The sequence below is a fragment of the Otolemur garnettii genome, unplaced genomic scaffold, assembly GCF_000181295.1.
Source record: "Otolemur garnettii isolate 467f Iridium unplaced genomic scaffold, OtoGar3 scaffold00116, whole genome shotgun sequence".
NCBI lineage: Eukaryota > Metazoa > Chordata > Mammalia > Primates > Galagidae > Otolemur > Otolemur garnettii.
In genome coordinates this window covers 501359-525175 of record NW_003852511.1, presented here as the reverse complement: position 1 = coordinate 525175, position 23817 = coordinate 501359, and the positions used below count along the sequence as shown (strand labels likewise).

At 46.6% G+C, this 23817-nt stretch overlaps 1 protein-coding gene across 3 annotated transcripts in view; it reads left to right on the top strand.

The window, feature by feature from the left end:
* CAPN9 (calpain 9) overlaps positions 1 to 14499 on the top strand; it is a 53688-nt gene extending 39189 nt beyond the window's left edge. For all 3 annotated transcript variants that reach the window (XM_003797422.2, XM_003797423.3, XM_003797421.2), the window contains 9 exons: positions 367 to 403; positions 1352 to 1432; positions 3661 to 3718; positions 5238 to 5302; positions 5723 to 5791; positions 6129 to 6207; positions 8185 to 8301; positions 11268 to 11323; positions 14378 to 14499. In XM_003797422.2, coding sequence (XP_003797470.1) covers positions 367 to 403; positions 1352 to 1432; positions 3661 to 3718; positions 5238 to 5302; positions 5723 to 5791; positions 6129 to 6207; positions 8185 to 8301; positions 11268 to 11323; positions 14378 to 14404 — 589 coding nt within the window. In that variant the 3' untranslated portion in view covers positions 14405 to 14499. The remainder of the gene's footprint in view (positions 1 to 366; positions 404 to 1351; positions 1433 to 3660; positions 3719 to 5237; positions 5303 to 5722; positions 5792 to 6128; positions 6208 to 8184; positions 8302 to 11267; positions 11324 to 14377) is intronic.
* The last annotated feature ends 9318 nt before the right edge of the window (positions 14500 to 23817 follow it).

The following is a 23817-nucleotide window of genomic DNA, read 5'->3' as shown; positions in this document are numbered from 1 at the left end:
TTGGAGTCTCTATTTTTCCACTGGCAATTCGTCAATGGTCCTTGTCAGCACACATCCAGGAAGCAGGGAGTGACTGCGGGCTCCACGCCTTTTACTGCTCTATATCCAGAGTTTGCAGGTTCCCTGGGGTGACGCGTCTCCTTGTCTTCCTCTTATTCGCACGCTGGGCAAAGTCTGAGTGACCAGGAGAGGGGCAAGGTCTGAATGTCCACACATGGGGTCTGTACACCCTGTGAACTGACAACAGCCCCGAACAAGAAGGGCTTCCGTGGGACAGAACCTTCCTGTAGCTCTGGGCTGTCAGTTCTGCAGAGCCTGGCGAGACATTAATCCACAATTGACCCCGCGTGTCTCCTGCCCCTACAGGGATCTGGATGGGGACGTGGCCGTCGATCTTCCTGAGGTGAGTCTTTCACTGCTGGAAGTCATGGGGGACTGTTTGGAAGCCCCCTCCTCACCACACTGTCACTTTAAACTCTCAAGTGCAGGAAGCTGTCACATACAGTCAGGTAAGCATTTGTGACGCCAACTTCCTAGAACCCAGACCTGTATGTTCAAGTCTGTGCCTTCCCAGCCCCCAGAGCCGGGCATGGCTGGGGAGGCCATGCCGGGGCCTCCTTTGTGCTGCCAGCTCCCCCCAAGAACCACCAGCTGCTTCTGAAGGGGATAGAATACACATGCCTTTTAAATGTATTTCATTTAATAAAAATAATGAATAGAAGGAAAATGGGAGAGGGAGGTGGATTTCTTTCACACGGAGTCAGGGGAGCACATATGTCTCTGGTATTCTGTGTGATGTGTGTGTGTGGAGAGGAAGGGACAGGGTTGGTTTTACCCTTGTCCAAGGGCTAGGAGATTCCAAAGAGGTGCTGACAAGTGGCTGGAACACTCTGACCATCCAGGGCCAAGAGGAGACCTGTTTTCAGGCAAAAACTTGCTGTTCTTCCCAAATATTTCCCCCAAATCACCTGCAACATTTACTGAGCTCTTTCCATGCACTGGGCCGAGGGCTGGGTGTCATAAACAGACTGATGCCCGCAAAGATTTTACCATCTATTAGAACAGAAGATTAGGGGAGTGCAGGAAGCACGGCAGGCCGGTGGTGGAGTGGCTCAGGCAGGGCCAGGCTCCCTTTAGCTTCCTCATCTACAGACCACGAGGCTCTGTGAGTCCGGCTGATAAGGCCTCACCTTCTCAAGAGCCTACACAAGGAGTTGAGGCAGCAACATATGCACTGCATGGAGAGGGCAGCCCAGGGCGGGCACAGGAGATTCCAGATCCTTTCCTGCTATTTTCGTCAGGTTTCTTCTTTGTGGGTCCTTTTGTGCACACCTCTTTGGTTACTTTTCAGCCCCCAAAGCCGACACCGCCTGACCAAGAGACAGATGAGGAGCAGCAGTTCCGGGCCCTGTTTGAACAAGTTGCTGGTGAGGTGGGTTGCCTGCCTAGTCTCCCCCGGGCCTGGCTTCCCAGCAGGGCATTATTGTCAGCAGTGGCTCTCTGAGGCACGGGGAGGGGACTAAAACACAAGTCCTCATGTTAGCCACAAAAAATGTAAAATAATTAAGGGGATTCATCTTGAGCCCATCATGAGTAACTGTCATCCAGGGAGCTGCACCTAAGAAGCCTTGAGCAAGTGGTCCCCACGCAGTTGGGTGACAATCTGTTTTTATACATTTTAGGGAGACAGAAATTGCAGGCAGACTCATAAGTCACAACGTGCAAGGTATACATTGGTTTGGCCCCCAAAGATGCGACATCTCAAAGCAGGGACAGGGCACTTACAGGTTATAGGTGGGTTCAGGGATTCTTTAACCTGTAATTGGTTAAAGGAATAAGCTTTGTCTAAAACAGCGGTTCTCAACCTGTGGGTCGTGACCCCTTTGGACTGTATCAAAGGTTTGTGGCATTAGGAAGATTGAGAACCACTGTTCTAAAAGCTTAGAGCATTTTAAGTTAAGAAGAGGAAGTGTGCTAACCCAGGAGCAAGCCATATTATACTGACTCAGAGTGGTCTGTTAAGCAAATCGAGGGCCTGCAGGTGTCACTTAACCTCTGCTTTGCATGGCCTTATGTCCTATTTATAATTTAGTATCTTATTGCCCCAAAGAGTCTGTTCTATCAAGCACGTGATCTTGATTTTAACACTAATGCTGGTCAGTTGTGTCTAAACTCCAACAGGGAGGGAGTATAAGGAGCCAGGTCCAACCTCCCTTTTCGTCATGGCTGGGAACTTGGCTTTAAGGTTTTGTTGGGTTCCCTTTGGCTAAGAGGGGGTTTATTCAGTCATCAGGGGACTTGGGGGTTAGGATTTGATTTTTATTCTACACAGGTCAGTGAAGGCCCAAGGGCCACCTTGTTTGTGGCATCTCTTACTCAACATCAGGCCCCTCTGTTAATGGGACAGGAGAGCCCAGAGAAGTTCATATTCAGCCCAGAGAAGACAGAAAAGGGCTTGAAGAGGTGGCTCCTTTGGCCTCTGCCCCCAAACCGCTGTCATTATGATATTCTCTCTGCTCTGGTCAAAGGTGGTACCTGGGGAAGCTGTCATTAAATTGCAGTTTCCTGTCCTTGGCCTCCACCCCATTCCCGACCCTCTCCACTGCTCAGCTTCTTGGCTGGGTGCACTGGCACTCCTGGAGGACCTGGGTGGGCCTCTCATGCAGTTCTGGGGTCATCCTTCCCTGCCAGGTGGTGGTGGAAACTACAGCTTCCTTCTAGAAAGTGTCTGTTATGTGCTCCTTTGGAGCCAATAGTAAAACAAGCCTGCTAACGAACTCGGGTCTGCTAATGCCCGTGCTAGCCTCCTGTGTCCCCTGCCTGGCTTCCTGCAGTGTGAAAGTGATGGTGCCTAAGCCTGGGGTGAATGTCTAACAGGGCACTGCACTGCAGTAATTAGGCCAGGCAAGGAGATTTGGGAGCCACAGGACAGGACAAGAAAAGTGGGGGCCTGTGAGGTCTGAGGAAGGGCCTGGGATGCTGCATTTCTAACAGGCTTCTGGTGCTGTGGATGCCAAGATTCAGAGGATTGCCTTAAATCTGTGATTCTCAAATGCGCCCCGGTTTTAAACCTAAATAAACCTCTAGGTTTAAAAATAATCTGTGAGCCCTTCTGATGTGAATGATCCCTGGGGTAAGCCCCAGATGTGGGAATATTTTAACGTTCTCCAGGCGATTCTACCATACAGAAGCTCATACTGGTTTTCCCAAAATTCTCCTAATGTAACCATCTGGAGTGCTTTAGGAACAATTCCATGAGTGGTTCTTATCTGCAAGAAAGTTGGGCAAGCCCCACCTCGCCCTGCCCAATTTCTATGCACTTTCCTGGATTGGGCCCTCTCCTGGGTGAGCTAGGCCCTTTCCTGGTTGGGCTGGTCCTTCCCTGAAGCATGTGACTTACCATATGTGTGGCTGCCACTATGTTGGAAGTGGGCACAGCTGCTTCCAGCAGGATCCCGGGGGCCAGTCTGTTATTGATTTTTTTTTTTTAATTAGAAGGGTTTATTTGGGTTAAGTAAGTGAACAGTTGACAGAGGGGACAATTCTTAACTTTTTGTTTGTTTGTTTGTTATTGATTTGAGCCAAATCAAGCTTAGAACTGCTAAAAACTATTTAAAAGATACCAAGTACTATGAAAAGCATTTGTCTCTATTTCAACAGGACATGGAGGTGACAGCAGAGGAACTTGAATACATTTTAAATGCCGTGCTGCAGAAGAGTAAGTGCTACACCCAAGGGGTGGACCCTGGGCCCTTCTGGAGGACGAGTGAACACTCTGCCAGGTCCTCTCCAGCTGTAGACCCGCCTCCTGGGACTGACTTGTAGGGAGACTTTAAAATAGCACTTATATGTTTACATATAAGTGCTGATTACAAAAATAATGCAGGTTCATGGTAAAAAATTCTAAAAACTGAAGCTGAAGGAAAGCCTAAATGACAAAGACAAAATCACCAATAATCTCACCACCAAAAGTAACGACTGTCAACACGTGTGTCTGTGTTCATGTGTACATACATGTAGTCTACATGTGTACACACACATCATCAGTTTCAGAAGGAAAAAAAGCCTGTACCCACCAACAGTCACTCCCCATGGCCCCCAGCCCCAGAAAACCATGAACCTGCCCTTTATTTTATAGATTAATCTATTCTGAACATTTTCTATAGAACAGCGGTTCTCAATCTGTAGGTTGCAACCCCTTTGTAACAATGAAAATACATCCTCCATATCAGATATTTACATTATGATTCATAATAGTAGCAAAACTACAGTTATGAAGTAGCAACAAAAATAATTTTATGGTTGGGGGTCAGTACAACATGAGGAACTGTATTAAACGGTCGCGGCATTAGGGAGGTTGAGAACCACTGGATAGAAGGAATCATATAGCATGTGGCCCTTTCTGACTGGCTCCTTTCTCGTGGGGTGGGGTTTTTTTTGAGGTTTATCCATGCTGTAGCATGCATCCATGTTTCATTCCTTTCTACAGTCAGATAATATTCCACTGTGGGAATATACCCTGTTCTGTTTATTCATTCATCCACTGATGGACCTTTAGATTGTTGGCAGTCTGGGGCTATTATCGATGACACTGCTGTGAACACTCATATACAATGTTTTCAGTAGGCATATATTTTCATTTCTCTCCGGTATATAGTTAAAGAGCATTGTTGGGTCTCATGGTAACTGCATGTTTAGCGTTTTAAGGGACTACCCCACCATTTTCCAAAGTGACCATTTTACATTTCCACCAGCAGTGTAAGGGTGATCACCTATCTCCAACAATTTTAAATACTGCCTTTAAACTTAACTTTCATGAACATTTCCCCAGGTCATGAACAAAAACATGATGCCCAAGGACTGTGTACCGCTCCATTATGTGGACACAGCTCCGTGTACTGGCCATGACCCTCCATGGGTCATTTATATCATTTCCAAATTTTTGCTGTTATAAACTGCCTGATGATTTTAAAAAATCTGCATGTGTAATTCTTTGCTTTGGATCCTTAAAACTAGAATAAGTGGGTAAAAGAGTCTTCCCATTCTTAAGACTTTTTCTCCATTTTGCCAATTTTCCTTCTGAAAGGCCATGTCAGCTTCTGCTCTTGGCAGCACTGTGAGAGCGAGAGTGTCCAGTTCACAGCCCCACCCGTGGCCACAGCGTGGGGCTTTCAGCAGAGGACATAGTTTTATCTTATCAGGAGTCAACTGAATTCAGCTTTCATGTGTGATTTCAGAAAAAAACATCAAATTCAAGAAGCTGAGCCTGATCTCCTGTAAGAACATCATCTCCCTCATGGATGTATCCTTCACGCACACTGAGGGCAGGACAGCCACGTGCCACAGCACAGACTCTGTGGGACACAACGGCCTCGACCCGTAGGATAGTCTCCACAGAAAATAGCCAAAACCTGGGGACCCCAGGGCCAGAACTGGGGATCAGAATCGAAGAGGCTCAGGGTTGGGATTTTTGAAGGGTCTCGGGGATCTTGTTGCCACTTTGTGGTCCCATGTGAGGGAACCAAGAGTCCTGTTTTTGTGAACCTTCCGTCACTGCCACAACCCCCTGCCAGGCCATTTGTTCTCTACAGAGATTCGTGGTTTAATTGTTAGAACCACCTCCCTGGGTTCCGCGTCTGTGTCCCCCAAGCCAGCCCATCAGCATCCTCTCTGAAGCCCCAGGTTGAAAGGCAGCTCAGATGGCCCTTAACCAGGCGCACAGACCAGCGGCAATGGGAAGCTGGAGTTTGAGGAATTCAAAGTGTTCTGGGACAGGCTGAAGCAGTGGATTGTATGTAGCCCAGGCACAGGGCTTGGCCTCTGGGGGAGCCTAGGGCGGATAGCACTTAGAGGCTGGTGTGCTGCAGGCCAGAGCATCCATGTTCTAGAAGGGGTGGCGGGAGAAGTCAGGTATAATTCCAATTCTTATAGAAGTAGTGCCACCAGGCTCCTCCCAGAATGAAAAGGAAGACAAAAGAGAGACCAGCTTCTTCAGGAGGGCCTGGCCTGACCGCAGCCTGTGTGGCCCCTGGGGGGTTGCTCTTTCTGGGCTGGCTGTCCCTGAGTTACTGCCATCAATATGGCCTTTCAGGCATCCCCATTATCACTGCCCCTGTCCTTCCCTCCAGAACCTTTTCCTCCAGTTCGATGCTGACAGGTCTGGCACCATGTCCTCCTATGAGCTGCGGACTGCGCTAAAAGCTTCAGGTAAAAACAAGCCTGGTCATGTTCCCAGCTGGCCATGATGCTGCCCATGAGTGGCCAACAAGATGGCCAGGAAGGTGTTCTCCCCACAGCCTGGGAGGAGGCCTCTGAGTGAGTGGGTGTCTCGTGAGGTCACAGCCCTTTGAGTAGCAGGGCCAGGACTCAGGCCTGGGGCTCCTCCCTCACACAGGCCCTGGTCTTAAACTGCTGTGAGCAGTGCTGGGAATTTTTTAAATGTGTCTCCTAAGAATGAAGTTGGCCTGCTTCAGCCCCACCCCAGGGGCCTCGGGACCGCTGGCCACATCGCGACTCAGGTGGCCGGCTGCAGTGCTTCCCAGCCTCTAATCTCTGCTCTCATGTGGTTGTTATTGCCTATGGTTTGGGGAGCTCGTGTACCCCTCTGCCACCTTTGCCCCAGTCCCTGGCTTTGTCAACAGCAGATTCTGAATCCAAACCAGATAATTTAGTCACAGCTTATGCCCTGCTGCCTTCCACGCAGGATGGCTCCAGGTGGCGTTTCCGGCCCTTGGTCAGTCACTGTAGTGGCAGTCTGAGTCCCTGTGGTTGGTGTCCCATGCACACAGCTGTGGTTTCAGTGAGCACTCTGCAGCCCCTCTCACCCTCGCCAGGCTGCCTCGTGTCCCTCACAAAGTACACTTCACAGACAGGGCTCCTGGGAGGGAATCAAGCATCTGAGAACAGTTCATGTTCTGATAAACACACAGAACGTGCCCAATCAGAATCATCTTAGGGCTTGTGAGAGAAGAGAATCAGATGGGTTGTAAGTGTGAGAAGGGCCAGAAAGAGGCCTGATTATCTTAAGGGCTAGTGACCCTGTTCTCAGGGTAGGAGGAAGAATTAGGCAGAGGACAAAGAGAGCCCTTCGGAGAGGAGGGGTCTGACCCTTTCTTTTCTACCCCGACTTGGCCTCTGGCCCTGTGGCCCTGCTGAGGGCAGTTCCAGATCTGCACATGGCCAGCAAGGCTGCACTGCTGTGCAGGCTTTGGGATCTGTGCTCTACGCCTAGCCAGCCTCCTCCTCCCCGGCTGGGCCCAAGAAGAAGAGGCAGGAAGAGCCCAGGTGGGCTTCTGAACAGTTATGTGGACACCTCCTGGAAAGTGAACATATGGATCGAAATTAAAGGGAAAGAAAATTGCTCCGTAAGGGCACTGATTAGAAATCACAGCATTAAATATCTGATCCAAAAGCAACTCACCTTTTCTAAACCCCTCACCTGATAAGTGAGGAAATCAAAGCTCAGAGAAATTAAGCCTTATGCCCTGAAACGCAGGCCTGCTGACCTGACTCCACCCTGATGTGTAGGAACCAGCTCCTGGTGCAGTGGCACTCGGTGGGCAGCAGCACCCCTGCTGAGAAACATTTCCCCAACTCTGGGCCTTAGATGATCCTCTGGCCTCAGCCTCCCAGAAGGCTAGGATTACAGGCCTGAGCCACCACATCGACCCCCTTCTGAGAAACATTTGTAGGGTCCCCAGCATACCTGGGTTAAAAATGTCCTTGAGAAATATCCACTCACTAAAAATGTCACTGAGAAATATCCCCCTCAGCTGGGGTCCTCCCAAGCCCAGTGGGGATGCAAGCAGCCCACATGCAAGCCCAGACATACAGTGTCCAGGGAGAGAGGCTGGTGTGGGATGAGAGTGCAGCTTGGGCACCATGTAGCATTAAGTCCCCCAAAACGAAGCTTCCTGAAAAGCCAGAACCTGTGGGTGTGGTTGGTGTTAAAAGCAAGACCATGAACTCATTAAATTCCAAAGCCATTAAGTACTAAAAGTACACCTGTGAGCTCGCTAGTACTGCCCCCCCCTCCCGGTGCCTGGGGACTCAAGCTTGGCACAGCGGTGCGGGGACTCCCTGTTGTTAGCTCACCCTTCAGCTGACTGGGAGCTTCCCCAGAGGCACGAATTCCCTTGGGGCTCAGACAGAGGGGGTCCTGAGTGGGTCCTGTCCTTCCCACAGGCTTTCAGCTAAGCAGCCACCTCCTACAGCTGATTGTCCTCAGGTATGCGGACGAGGAGCTCCAGCTGGGCTTCGATGACTTCCTCAATTGCCTGGTCCGGCTGGAGAACGCAAGTCGTAAGTGTCCAGTGAGGCTGAGACTGTGCTCAGCTGTAGGGGACGGTTCACCTCAGGTAGTATCTTGGGTCACCCTCCATGAGCACTTAATTATGCAGGGAATTTATAGCAAAGACAGATCAGAGAGAGCCATTGTGAGATCTGCGTGGACAGCTGTGCCCATGTGGTCAGCTAAGGGGCAGTGCATTTCTTACCTTCACCACTCTTTCCACAGTCAGAGTGTCTCTGTTGGAGGATGATGGGGCTGGGCGTGTGCCGTCTCACATCAGGAAACGTTCCATTTCAGGTCAAATGCCATCGTAGTGTATAGAATCAGTAAATCCTCAGTCCTCCCATCCCCCACCTTCTGTGAGCCCTAGACATTGACCCGGTTAATGCAAACAAGACTTGTTATACCAGAAAGAGAGAGAGAGGATGTGTAGGCGCTCCTTGGTACCTGCACGCGTCATCATGCCCAGACTCCCTTACAGGCACTTGTCCGTGTGAGACTGAATGATGTGTGTCCAGGGCCTGTAGCTCAGCACCATGGCAGCTACAAGGGCTCACCATCTGGGCAGGTGCAAAGGGTCTGGTGCCCAGGGGTAATGCGCGGGTGTCACCATCCTGAAAAGGGGCCTGCGTTTCCATTTTGCCCTGGCTTCATGAATTATGTGTCTGGCTTTGCTTGGCATTTTCTAAAATGTGTTTGATAGGCCACTTAAAGTACCTGGTAAAGAAAGTCAGGATCTGTGACCCTGCCTTACACTGTGCAGCAGCTCCCTCTGCTGTGGTGACAGACACTGTAATGACTGGCTCAAAGCAGGTCTCTGTCCAGGGGACTGTGAGCTCCAGGGCAGCCATACTTAGTAGACAGGCGGGGACTATATACTGACTGAGAAGTGATGAGAGGTTTGGAGAGAGGCAGTCAGGCCTTCCCTTGTGTGTCAAACTGTGAAGGGGGGCTCTCTGCAAGTGCCTGCCAGCAGCCAGTGAGAGGTGTGTCCTAGAAAGAGACCTCCCAAAGATAGTCACTTACTAGGCTTATAGGGTGGCCAAGCTGACCCTAGAAATAATGAGATCAGATAGTTTCTCTCCTCTCAACTGCTCTTTCCCTTTAAATTATTAAATCCCCTCAGATCTAATCCTTTGGGGGCAGGGGGTGAGGGGATGGGCTCTCAGGTTGCTTGTGTAGTGGAGGAATCTTAGGCAGAAGGCTTATTAGGCTCAATACTATCCACTCTGGGAGCCTCACATCTGGGCTGGAGCTTTATCCCCATATTATTTTAACTTCTTATGAAAATTTGCAGTCATCCACTTAAATATAAAGAATCATAACAGGTTCCATGCCTCTCAGACTTTGCTACACATTACAATCCTTTGGAGTTGATTAGTTTTGGTGACCGAGCTGCACAATAGACCAATTAAACTAGACTCTCAGGCTGGTATGCAGCATCTGGATATGTGAAAGTTGCCCAGGTGGTTCCCAGAGCTTTACACTCAGCCTCAACAACTGTCATCTGTCAGGATCTGCTTCTGACACCACTTGTCAGGGCCCGGGACTGGCCAGGTCTCAGGCCCGCCTTAGGTAGGTTCTGGACGTGGACTGCTAAGCTACCTTGCTTAGGAACAGTTTCTCTTAGGTGCTTGAAGGCTATCTACTTTAGCTGGAGAGAGAGAGAGAAAGTGTGTGTCTTAGAGAGAGTAAAGCAGTCTTCTTAGAATAGATAGATCTTAGTCTTTAGTAGAGCTTGGTAATCTTCGGCAGAGAGACGCCGAGCTGGAGTTCTGCAGGCAGAAGAGGAGACAGAGTCAGAGTGAGTCCAGGATAGAATACACATGCTTTTCTGACTGCCTTCTCCTCCAGCCTAATATAAGGCCGATTTCATGCCTCTCAACACCACAGGTGTAGAGACTACCCATTCACCACTGCTCTCAACTCGCGAGCTCTCATGCTTGTTAGGAGAGCTAAAACTATCTCCAGGCCGTTTCCACCAACGTGTTCCATTACAGGTATTTCCTATAACTCACTCCTCCTAGTCACAGGCTGTATGGGCTGCTACAGTCATCTTGCTATCTTTTTCCTATGTTTCCCTAATGCATACCCCCTCTCCGAATTACTTACTAAAAGGTTTCAGAAATGATGTCCTTTCCTTTCCTCTGTAAATATCACAAACAGATAAACTTGTTTTTACCATCCCCTTCATGCCCTTTGCATACCTAAGAAGATTCTCTGTGAGTCCTCAATGTCCTCGAATGAGTAGCCCACACTAAAATTTCCCAGGCCACCTTGTCACAGTGGCTTGGTTGGCTCAGGATCCAAACAAGACCCACTGAGCACGTTTGGTTGTTGGGTCTCTCCCACTTCCCATTTGATCACAGCCCCTTTGGGGTGCATTGTTAATGTGCTGGGCAGACTCTCTAGTGAGGCCAAGGTTGGCCAGCCAGACCTCATCTTTCCAAGGTAAAGAGACCAAATGCCAGAAAGGGAATGCTTTGACCCGGTTACACTGTGCCGTCACACTGCCCCAGCACCCAGCTCGCTGCTGGCTCTTCCTCCTGTGCCACTGGCCTCTCCTGCCCTTTGACACCACCACAGTCCCTTCCCATCATGGGATGCTCTGAGAGAGACTTAGCAGTTTTCAGATTCATGCAAAACTTTATAGACACGTGCTTTGTGTTCTGGGGTCCAGGGATTTCAAGGGATCTATAACCTCAAAGGGTAAAAGAGGGGAACTATTTATCATCCAGGAGCTGCTCACCAGCTGACTAGCATTTTCCAAAGGCCGCTGTCTGGCTGCAGGGATGGAAAAGAAATTCCCCGTCTGCCAGCCCTCCCCCAGCTGCCGTGCCAGAAAATCCTCAATTACCGGCAGGTGGAGCCACTGGCTCGCAGGCGTCACAGACAGGCCCTTGGTTGCTGGACGACGACTTAAGAATATCAAAGGAACTGCCTGTACAAGGACGCCTTTTTCCTCTCTCTCCATCAGGGGTGTTCCAGGCTCTCAGCGAGAAGAACAAGTTCATTCATCTCAACATAAACGAGGTACGGCCAAGCCCGCGCCTGGCAGAGTCCAAGCTCACAGACGCTTGCTGAATGTATAATTTCCTGTGGGTGTTAATATCTAGTGGCTTGTACTTTCTGAAGCACTATTTACTTAGTAACCCACCGCATCACTACAGTAACCTTGTGACTGAGCACCACCGGTGCCCTCAGGTTGCAGATGTGGAAATGGGGGCACAGAGAGACTATCCACCTTGAACGGTGTGAATGAGCAAACTTGACCTTCTTGTCCTCTTCCTCCTGTCCCTCTGGCTTTTCTCCCGCGGCCTGCCTACCAGCCTCATCTATCCACTCTCTCTTGCTCATGTCCTGCTGGGGTTCCCGTAATGTTTGCGGGGTGGGGTGGGGGGAGGGGCTACCACAACAGTGATGCCGGAAGTGGAGAGTGCAGATCAGACTTGCAGAGGCCTGGAAGAAGCGTTCCAAGGCATTTTGATGGCCCTCTCGGCAGGGGACCGCTGTGGACCCAGCTGCTCAGGGATGGTCCCCAGGCCAGCAGCAGCGCTAGAGTGATTGTCAGAAATACAGAGAGCCTGGCTCCACATAGATGTGCTGAATAGAATCTCCTCTTAGCAGGAGCCCAAGGTTTCCTCTGCCCGTAAAGGTAGAGGATGTTGACAGAGGGACGGTACAGAATGATTCCTTTCAGTGGTGTCTATAAGTTGTGTTTTCCCTTTTTTTCTTTCTCTCCCTATGTCTTTCCATCCAGCTCTGTTTTATCTTCAGCCTGGCCTCCTCCCCAGTCTCTGGGGGCTCTCCTCTACCCATTTCCATACTCACTGGATCCGTCAGCTCATCCCCAAATTCAGTAGTAACTTAAGGTTTGGACAACATTTTTTTTTGTTTTTATATTTGTGGAAATAGGGTCTCACTCTGTCACCCTGGGTATGGTACCACAGCAACCTCAAATTCTTGGACTCAAGTGATCCTCTTGATGTAGCCTCTGAAGTGGTTGGGACTTTAGGTGCCCACCACAATGCCCAGCTAGTTTTTTTTTTCCATTTTTAGTAGAGACAGGGTCTCACTCTTGCTCAGGCTGGTCTCAAACTCCTGAGCTCAAGCAAACCACCACCTCAGCCTTCCAGAGTGCATGAGCCACCACACCTGCCCTGATAACCTTTAATTGCCTATTCCAAGATAAAGATGTTTAGACAGGGTGGAATCTCCTCCCCTCTTTTGTACCCTGATTTGGATCGATTATCATCCTCTGTGCTCAGTTTCACCAATTGCAGGAAGAGATCTATATCTTAATCTTATGCTGACAATTTGCTTTATAATAATATCAAAGAATTTGGCAATTTATTGTGTTGACACATCCCTAACTTTCTCATGTGTGCATCTCAGATCCCTGGATATATAATTTGATGGAGGACAGAAACAGGGGATTTTTTTTCTCTAGTCTTCTCTTTTGCCTTCAGCATGTAGGTGGCATTCAATAAATATAATTCTTTTGATTGATGACTGTATAAAACACTCCAGGATTCCAGGGAAAGATGTACGCACTCGAACTCCCCTGTTACAAAAACAAGAAGGGACCCCTAGGCCCATCTTCACTTCTCATTTGCTTTAAGGTGTTGCCCCTAAAAAGCAGGAAGAAAGTGCGACAGTTGCCCCTTGTCCATGGTGGAAAGGGAGTGAGGACGGGTCTGTGCTCAAAGGCCTCCTGGCCAGCCCAGGCCCCAGGGTGCTAGCAGCAAGGAGGCGGCGTCCTACTGCTTCATGTTCAAGGTGCCACAACTTCCAACCCCATGTCCCCGTGTGCACGTGTGTAGGGCCTGGACTAAGCTCCTACCCCACCCACAGCTGGCCATATCTAAGACTTCAGGGGAAACCTTTCTTCTCTCCCTTTAAACCAGGGGTCCTCAAACTTTTTCAACAGGGGGCCAGTTCACTGTCCCTCAGACCATTGGAGGGCCGAACTGCAGCCCTGGGATGAGTCCGCTGCTAAGCAGGACAGGCAGTGGCGGCAAAAACACCCGGAGGGCCGGATAAATGTCCTAGGCGGGCTGCATGTGGCCGTGGGCCATAGTTTGAAGACGCCTGCTTTAAATCCACCTTCCTCTGGCTGCACGTTCACTTCACCTGGGGAGAGTTAAAATCCTGATGCCCCAGCCATACCCCAGCTGATTAAATTCTGAACCTCTGAGAGTGAGATCCAAGCACTGATGTTTCCTAAATTCCCTTGATGAGTCCAGTGTGCAGCCAAGTTCAAGCACCCATGCCCCCCACCTAGGAAGCGACAGACCCTGCGTCCTAGGTGGGGGGCAGGGGCACTTGAACTTGAGATGGCCTCACCTGTAGTCCCTCTGCAAAAAGAGCCTGAGCATCCTCCATTTCTTTGGCCCCTGCATCCCACATGAGGTGGGGGTAAAGGGGAGGAAAGTATCCCACATAATCATGTTTCCCCCAAGTCTCCATGCTGTGATAGGAAGCTGGCATTAAGAACAGGCAGGCTGTACTCAGGAGAGGAAGTGACCCTCCATGCTCCTTCTCCAGACAAGCTCACTTGTACTGAGCTCCAGCCATGGAATCTGTCCCTCTGCCCCTCCATGATGGAGGGCCACCTCTTTCCCAAAAGCAAGGGGACCCCTCATCAAAGAGGAGAAGGCACCTCATACCACCCTGCCCAGGGTCCCTCGCCAGGCTGTGCTCTCAGCAGGGAGAAGCACATTTCCTGTCTCTCTGTTTTACCATCTGTGCTCAACATGAGCTCTCTCAAAAAGACCTCGGGACTTCTAGAAAACTTTAAGTGCTAAGAATTTATTTATTTATTTATTTATTTGGCCGGGGCTGGGTTTGAACCCGCAATTTCCAGCATATGGGGCCAGAACCGTACTCCTTTGAGCCACTGGCGCTGCCCAGAATTCCTTTTTTTTTTTTTTTAAATAGTTTTCTGTTGAGATGTGAGTTCAAATTTTCAGGCAAAATGATGAAATGCCAGGTTTCCTGTGACGTAAACAAAGCAAGATCACCCTGAGGCTGGAGGGGACGTGGGAGGACAAGCCCTCATTGTTCTCTCTCCCTTTTTTTTCCCAGTTCATCAACTTGACAATGAACATTTGAGGCTACCCTGGTGGGGATGCAGCCTGTGCAGAGGAGTTGTGGGTTTGGGACCACGCAGCCGTCATGCCCAGAGCGCTCTGCTCTCCCCATCTTGATCTGGGAAGAAGGAAATGGACTCAGCTGTATTTTCTGCCTTATGTCCGGGTTTGGACATGGGTAGCTTTCCTCCCTCAATTTTCTCTACTTCCTCCTGTTAATAATTACTCAAAGCTCTAGCACACAGAATCCTGGCTTCAGTGCAGCTTCAATCAGTATACACAGACATCCTTACAAGAACAGTATTTTTATAAATGCGTATGTGGGATGAGATGAGCAGGGAAAGGCATGAAGTCGTAATTAAGCATTTTCTGCATCCTAAGTCTATTTCCTTGTTGGGAAGACACCAGGCCATCACAGATGCTCTCTCATAAGGGTGAGTCAATATGAAAATCTCTGCCTCCTCCTAGGAGAGCTGGTAACTAAGACAGAGTATGTCCAGTCCAGACATTCTTTATGTCTAAAGCCTTTGGATCAGAAAAACCAAATGCTATGTTATTTCTTCTCAGGAAGTCCAAATTGTGGTCAGACTTGCTCTCGCTCCTGCCCACTGTGAATAGAGGGGAGAAGTGTCACTATAACACACCAGTGCTGAATAGGAGGATCCCACTGAACTGGAATAACGGGAAATAATACAATAAGATATTGGCCCAATAAACATTAATTTCCACATTCTCCTTGGTACACTGTGGCAGATGAGGTCAGAGGTAGGGAGTGGGTTGTATTGATAGGGAAGGAGAAAGAATGGTTGGGGTAGAGATCAAGTTCAAAACACAGCCTCATCGGAACCTATCCTTGACTTGTAGTCAAAGATGCCAAGGCGTGATCTCTTCCCTCATTTCCAGCCCTTCCCTGGCTCACCCCACATGGATGCAGGACAGGAGCTCTTGGTCAGGCACAAGCCGAGGACCAAGGCTCTGTGGTACAGCACCCACCAGCACAATCACACACATGGTGTCTCTCAGGCTAAGTCTGTGCCCACTGTTAATCAGTTCCTGTGGCTGCCATAAGATTTGTTAGAACTTGGAAGGGGGCCTCATTGTATGAACTCAACTGGTCAAGAAAAAAGAGAGGAAGCATAAATTAACAAAGTCAGGAATCTAAGATGGGGCAACACGACTGATCCTACAGAAATTAAGAGGATAAGTGAATTTCGGAAGTAACTTTATTACCGACAAATTAGACAACTTAGATAATGAAAAATTCCTAGAAAAAAATAAATTACCTTAACTGACTTAAAAGGAAACTGAAAATCCTGAATAGCTCTATAGAAATTTACTTTTGTAACAAGTAAAGAAACTGAAATAATAGTTTAAGAATTCAAGTGGGGGGAGGGGAAAGGAAGGGGAGAGGGTGATTGGTAAGTTTGCACCTAATGGCACACTATAAGGGTGTACAGCACACCCGCTGGGTGAAGGGCTCAACTATAACTTGAACTTTACCTTAAAAATGCAAACAGTGTAACCTAATCATTTCTGTCCTCCTATTAATCTGAAATAAATAAAACAAAATGAAATAAAATTTCCACAATAGAATGCATTATTTAAAAAAAACTTCACCTGAAGAAAAGCCCAGGCCCAGATAACCTTGCTGTTTGATTCTACATGATATTTAAAAAACAGATAACACCAATCTTACACACCTATAGAATGTAGAGGAAGAGAGAAGACTCAGCTCATTCTATAAGGCTAGTATTGCTTTAACAAAGACAGGAAAAAGACATCACAAGAAAACCACACATAAACCCATACTGTAATAATTCTTAACAAAATACTAGCAAACCAGATCCAACAGCATATAAAACAATATTAAACATCATGACCAAATAGAATTTATCTCATGAATGCAAGGTTGTTTTAATATCCAAAAATCAAAGATTACAACATACAAATAGAATATAGGGCAAAAAAACTCATGATCATTTCAATGGACCCAGAAAAAGTATTCAACGAAATCCAACACCGTTCATGATTAAAATTTTTTTTAAGTCTAAGAGCAATAGGAAATTTTCCTAACTTTATGAAGGATGCCTATAAAAAACCTATAGCTTATATAATTCTTAATGGTAAAAGAATAAAATCTTCCCCCAAAGATTGAGAATAAGGTGAAGAGATAAGTGCTCACCACTTCTATTCAACATTATCCTAGTGAGCCCACCCAGTTTTTGGACAAGAACATACAAGGGAATGTGTACAGATAGGGAGGGCAGAAGTGAGCTTCTTAATTTACAGTGACTTGACTCTGTATGCAGGAAGTCCTTATGATACTATATAAAAACTACGTAAACAACAAAGTTGGTATGTAAATAACTAAGTACACTGCTTGGTTTCAAAACTTATTGTAAAGCCAGAGTAATCAAAAAGAGTATGGTTTTAGCTTAAGGACAGAAAGAAAAATTAAACAGAATAAAAATCCAGAAATAATCTCTTACATTTATGGTAAATTGATTTTTTTCTTAATTCCGTTTGACTGAAAAATTGACTTACAACCCTTAACTCTGAGTTTTAATTTGTCTTTTGACATGAGATATGTTTCCTGCAGACAGCAAATAGATGGCTTGTGTTTTTTAATCCAATTAGCCAATCTATGCTTTTTTAGTAAGGAATTCAAGCCATTGACATTTATTGAGATAATTGATAAGTGTGGTATTGTTCTATTCATCTTATTTTGTGAAAGTCCATTGCTTAGTTTTGTCTTTTGCATCATTGTGGAAGTTAGGTTCTGTCCTTTAATTTCTGGGTGTTTAATTTGCTGAAGGTCCATCGTGATGGTCAGTGTGTAGAACAGGTTGAAGTATTCCTGTAAAGCTGGTCTTGTGGTAAATTTCCTCAACATTTGCATATCAGTAAAACATTTGATTTCTCTGTCAATTTTAAAGCTTAGCTTAGCTTAGCGGGATATAGAATTCTGGGCTGGAAATTGTTCTGTTTAAGTAGATTAAAGGTAGATGACCATTGTCTTCTGGCTTGAAAAGTTTCATCAGAGAAGTCCGTGGTCATCCTGATGGATTTTCCCCTATAGGTCGGTTGGCGCTTACTCCTGGCAGCTTGCAAAATCTTTTTTTTGTCTTGATTTTAGAGAGATTCATCACAATGTGTCTTGGAGAAGCTCTATTTGAATTGAGGCGATCAGGGGACCGATATTGCTCTGAAAGGAATATGTCAGAATCTTTGGTGATATTTGGGAAATTTTCATTTATAATATTCTCTAGAATGGCTTCTGTTCATCTGGGGCACTCTTCTTCCCCTTCTGGGATACCTATAACCCATATGTTTGAATACTTTATAGAGTCCCATAATTCTGTCAGTGAATGTTCTGCTTTCTCTCTCTTCTTTTCTGCCTCTTTAACTGTCTGAGTTATCCCAAGAGCTTTGTCCTCTACCTCTGAGATTCTTCCTTCTGCATGATCTAATCTGTTGTCGATACTTTCTATTGCATCTTTAATTTCTGCTTAATTGACTGCTTCAGTTCCTTCAGCTCTGTTATATCCTTTCTATATTCTTCATATTGTTCATCTCTTATTCGTAAATTGATTTTTTTTACAATGATGCCAAGTCAATTCAGTGGGAAAAAAAGATAATTTTTTTAACAAATGGTGTGGGAACAAGTGATATTCATACATCTCCATGCAAAGAAAAAAAAGGGGACTTAGACTCTTATACTAAACACCCCCCCAAAAATCAACTCAAAATGTTTTATACCTAAATGTAAGAGCTAAAATTATCCATTTTATAAAACAAAACATAGGAGTAAGTCTTTGTGTCCTTGGATTAGGCAAAGATTTCTTAGACATGACACCAAAAGCACAATTCATGAAAGAAGATTTTGGTAAACAAAACTTTGTTAAAACTTAAATACGTGCTTTTGCTTTTCATTACAAAAAGAAAATCCACAGACTAGAAGAAAATGTCCACAAATGTATCTTTGATAATGCAGAAGAACTTCTTTTTTTTTTTTTTTTTTTTTTGAGACAGAGCCTCAAGCTGTCCCCCTGGGTAGAGTGCCATGGCATTACAGCTCATAGTAACCTCCAACTCCTGGGCTCAATCGAGTCTCCTGCCTCAGCCTCCCAAGTAGCTGGGACCACAGGTGCCCGCCACAGTGCCTGGCTATTTTTTTTTTTTTAGTTGCAGCCGTCATTGTTGTTTTGGCGGGTCCAGGCTGGATTCAAACCTGCCACCTTAGGTGTATGTGGCTGGCGCCTTAGCCACTTGAGCCATAGGTGCCGAGTCAGAAGAACTTCTATAACCATATCTAGACTTAAATAGACATTTCTCAATAAAAGGTATACAAATGGCTAATAAGCATATGGAGACATGCTTGACACCATTAGTTCTTAGAGAAATGCACAGGTACCACAGAAGGGAGGATGAGTGGCCACAGGGATGGACAAGGGCGGCTGTCACAGAAAGGAGTGCACATGCACACCCAGTGTTGGTGTGGGTGCAGGCCTAGAGCCTCTGACCATTGCTGATGGGAATGTAAAAGGATTCAGCCACTTTGAAAAACAGTCTGTAGTTTCTTTAAAAGTTAAACAGACACTTAGCATATACATTTGCAATTCTACTTCTAGGTATCTGTCTGAGAATAATTAAAATGTATCTATACACAAAAGCTTGTCTGTGAATATTTATAGCAGCATGATGTATAAAGCCAAAAACAGAAAACAAGTCATTGACTGGTGAATGGATAAACAAAATTACTTACAATGGAATTATTTAGCAATGAAAAGGCACAAACTACTAATGTATGCTTGTCCATTTACATAGAACTTGCAGACAAGACAGATCTGTGGAGACACAAAGCATTGTTGACACCACATCCACTGCAGCCCTGTGGTCGGATCTAAAGAGCAGGCACCAGCGGCGGGAGTGGGAATCTTTGCCAGCCGGTCCTCAGACCAAACCACTTGAGGCCTGCCCAGAGAAGGCCTGGGGCTGCAGTTGTCTTTATCTGAAATGCAGAGCCTGCCCTCAGCCTCCCCTCTGCCCTGTGCTATGCAGACTGGCAGGACACACTGGTGAGCCAGGGCTTCGGAAAGACCAAAGCATGTGATGGGCTTAGCAGAGATGCCAAGGTCGTTGGTGCCAGCCCAGTTCGGTACACTGGATCCTTAGAAACAAAGCCCCATTCTACTGAGAGCCATGGCTGCCTGGTCCCTACAGCTGTGCTTGCCATGGATTCTGGCTTAGGGCACTTTCCCAGCCCCATGGGGCCTTTCTGCAGAGGGAGAGACTCCTGCTGGCATCAGAACAGTGCCTCTGAGGGACCTAAAAGTCTACGGACTCATTATCAGCAGGACTCTTGGGGGAGGAAATGTCACTCTCCTTCCAAGGAAAGGGAAAAACCATAGTCAAGAGGCCAAACCATCTGAAGAAAATGTAAGGTCCCATCATGGAAACAGGGTTGGATTTGGATGCTAGAGTCTTATATTCTAGTCTGGAGTTCACCTCTGGCAGCTGTGTGAACCTAAGCTAATCGCTTCACCTCTCTGGGCTGCCTTGCACTGAGCAGTTTCATACTTGAATATGATTCCTTCTGTCACTCCAGGAACTTGAAGGCTGGGTAAAGTGTGACTCGGTCCTGTGCTAGGGGGATAGGTGGAGAGTCTGGGAGGAGGTAAAGAGGTGGGGCTGGTGACCCTGAGATTTGCTGAGAGCTCAGGGTGCTGAGAAGAATTCAGTTGTCCAGAGGACTCTCTGGGCCACGTCAAGACCTTCATCTATGAAGATTGGGCAAGTCCCCCTATCAGCATCCTTCATACCCAGCTCCTCTGCCTTACACCCTTGCCCATGTGGGTTCAGCCCTCTTTCTTGTGCCCACACGTCTGCCTTCTGGATTCTAGAGAGTCACCCACCTGGAAGATCTCCTTGTGGTTACTTCTCAACACACTAGAACAGACTCCTCTGTTGGGAGGTGCCTGTCACCTGAAAATGGCCCACTCCAGGGCAGCAGTGTCAGCCACTGACCATACCTTTCCCTGTGGGACTGGTTCCTCTTGCTCCATGCAGGACCCCGCCTTGGCTTCCTGCCTTCCTGCCTGCTCCTTTAAGTCTTTTTGCCCTGTGCTAGTTACTTGGTCTGGACAGCCTGAGGCAAGAAAGTCAAAGCAGAACTAAAAGAATCTGTCCGCGTCGCCCTGTGTAGGCCTCAGCCACGCTGCAGGCGTTTCTGCTGTCTGTATGTTTCTTCCTTGACATATGCAGGGCCTAGATTATAACCTAGTGACTTCCCTGGACTTCCGTTGCCTTTGAGGGCAGGTGGTCCAACCAGTCTCAAGGATGTGGGCAAATCTGACCTTCCCCCTTGAGCCCGGGACCTTGAGGATGATGTCATGTCTGTTTTATGACCCTCCCGTGCACTCCCACCCTGAAAGATGGATAAAAGAGAGGCAAGAGATTGAGTTGGGGAGGCTCAGTTTTGGAGACACACTGGTGTTCCGAGTTACCCCCGGGCAGTATAAACCCGCTTCCTTTAATTAGCTGGTGCCTAGAGTCTTCTGTCTGTGTCAGTTTCTTGCTACAATACCTATTGATGCTCTATTCATCTCACGCTCTACACGCATCCTGGTTCATGTTCACTGTCCTCATAGCTTCAGTCACCACCTCTAAGCCATTTCCCTCAGAGCTTGTGTCTCCACCCCAGCTTCTCCTGGGCTCCTTGACAATATGTGGTAGAGGAGAATCTTGTACCTTCACGCTCAGTCCCTCAAAGTCTCCCCCCTCAACTCTCCGTGCCCTCTGCCCTATATGCCACGGATATCAAGTATTTACTCTGCCGGCACAAAGTGGCCTGCTGCACAGCCCTGCCGCTTACAGTGTGCTCCCAGGAAAATGCCCAGAACTCCAGCTCAGCACTGCTTACCTATAAGTGTGGTTCCTGTCCTATAGGACGCAACCCAGAGCTAGGGCTGAGTGGCCTCCCACGTGGAACCCAGGCTGGGTTACAGCACTGCCCCTGAGCTTGCAACTCGCACACACTGCAGGTCTCATGTGGGGGCCAGGGGCAGATCAGCAGTGGGGCAGGGCCTGGTCCCCTCTGTGTGTCCTAAGTGCTCAGCAACAGCTTCTGGCTCACAGGAGGCGCCCTGCTAAATTTTGTGGAACAAAAGCATAAAGGGAAGGGAGCCCCTGGATGCAGAGCATGTCCCTGTCTCCCTTGAGTCCCCTGACGGGTCAGATAGGCTGACTTCTGTTGCCCTGTGAAGGGGTGCTTACCCAATATGCGTTGCTGGCATGAAAAACTGGCTGTGTTACTACTGCTCCAAAAGCTTCCCGTGTTTGGCTCCAGAGATGGCATCATGCCTTCCGGTTAGAAATTTCAAGCACATGGTGTGGCCTTCACAGAAGCCATGAGCATTACGGGAAAAGCCTCTGATAGAAAACAAGAGCAAGGTCCTTTTGCTGAACAGAAGAATCACAGTGCAGTTCACACAAAATGCCTGCTGTACTCAGCTCTTGCAACTCATTGTAAATTGCCCAACCAAAGCTGCATCCGTTTGGTGTAAAGTCCTTAGAAATGTGAAAAATGTGTGGCTAAGATTCCCACAGAAACTATGTTATATTTACTACGATCTATTATCTCATTTGCTAGCAATGTAAAACAAATCAGCTTTTTACAAAGCTGGCAATTTGGGTGGGGAGTAGGAATGGTTCACTGCATGCAGAAGCATTCCCTTATCTGAGATCAGAGCTCTGTATTTCTCTAGGTGGAATGTTGTGGGAATTGCACAGTAACAACCCATGCAGTCTTTGATGGGTTCTGTCCCCCTATAGAAGCCCTGCTACTTCTAAAAACCACCAGACCGTGTTTTAAACTATATTGTGTTTATATGTTTATTATAAAGAGTTCATGCCAGAAAAAGCTTTAAAAATCATTACAAATATCATCACCCAGGTATAATAATTATTATTTTTTAACTGTTTTATGGGGGTAAAATATGCCTCACGCCATATCAACCATTTTTAAGTGCATGATTCAGTGGCATCAAGCACAGGTGACAGGTTTTGCAACCATCACCACTATCCATTCAAAATGTTTTTATCATAGTATAGAAACTATGTACCCATTAAATAATAACTTCCTACTTCCCCCACTCTCCTGCCTTTAGCAACCTCTATTCCACTTTCCATCTCTATAATGTGCCTCTTCTAAATACTTGAAATAAGTGGAATAATGTACCTTTTGTCCTTTTGCAGGTGGCTTATTTCACTTGCAATAATGTTTTCAAGGTTCACACATGTTACAGGGTGTATCAAAATTTCCTTCCATTCTTGGGCTGACTATGTGTGGACAGAGTACATTTTCCTTATCCATTTGTTTGTTGACAGATTTTTGGTATGCCTCCATCTTTTGGCTATTGCAAATAGTGTTGCCAGGAGCATTGGTGTACAAGTATATCTGTTTAAGTTCAGGCTTTTAGGTTTTGGGGGTGTGTATATGTGTACATACACCTAGCAGCGGAATTGTGGGATCATATAGCAATTCTTCAGCATTTTAAGGAATCACCAAACTGTTTTCCATTTCAACTGTACTATTTTATATTCCTACCACCAATGCACATGGGTTCCAATTTCTTTCTTTCTTTTTTTTTTTTTGTTCCTAGGAGAATTTTATTCTCATAGAGACATCAATTCTCCCTGAATCCGTAAACTTAACATTTTATAAGAATTCTAAAGTTTGTTTTTTTTTTCCTTCAGTCTAGATAAGCTGAGGATTCTCAGCAAGTCTTTCTTTTTATGTTTCAAATTGATAGAAGGGGACACATTTTTAGTTTCCATTGTTTTCGCTTCTAAGGAAAAGTCCAAGTTGTAGTTGAGTTCTTCACCCAGGGAATGTGTTTCACTGATGACTAAGAATGTTAAGTGTCTTTTCACACGCTTATTAACCATTTGCATACCTTCTTTGGAGAACTGTCTGCTGAAGTCTTTTGCCCATTTTTAAATTGGATTGTTTGGTTTTTTGTTGTTGAATTGTCATTTTTATTATATTTTGAATAGTAATCCCCTAGATATGTGACTTACAGCTATTCTCTTTCATTGCAAGGCTTGTCTTTTTATTTTCTCAGCAGTGCCTGTGACACACAAAAGTTTTTAATTTTGAGGAAGTCTAATTTATCTATTTTTTTAATTTTGTTGGGTGTGGGTTTTTGTTATAACTAAAACACCACTGCCAAAACCAGTATCATGGATATTTTCTCTTATGTTTTCTTCTAAAAGTTTTCTAGTTTTAGCTATTAAGCTAGGTCTTTGATCCCTTTTGAGTTAATTTTTGTACATGAGGTCTGACAATAAAGTTTGTGAGTTTACCGCTATGCATTTACATAGGCAGCACCACACAGACAGCTCACTAAGGGTTCGTAAGCTTGGCATGTGAGT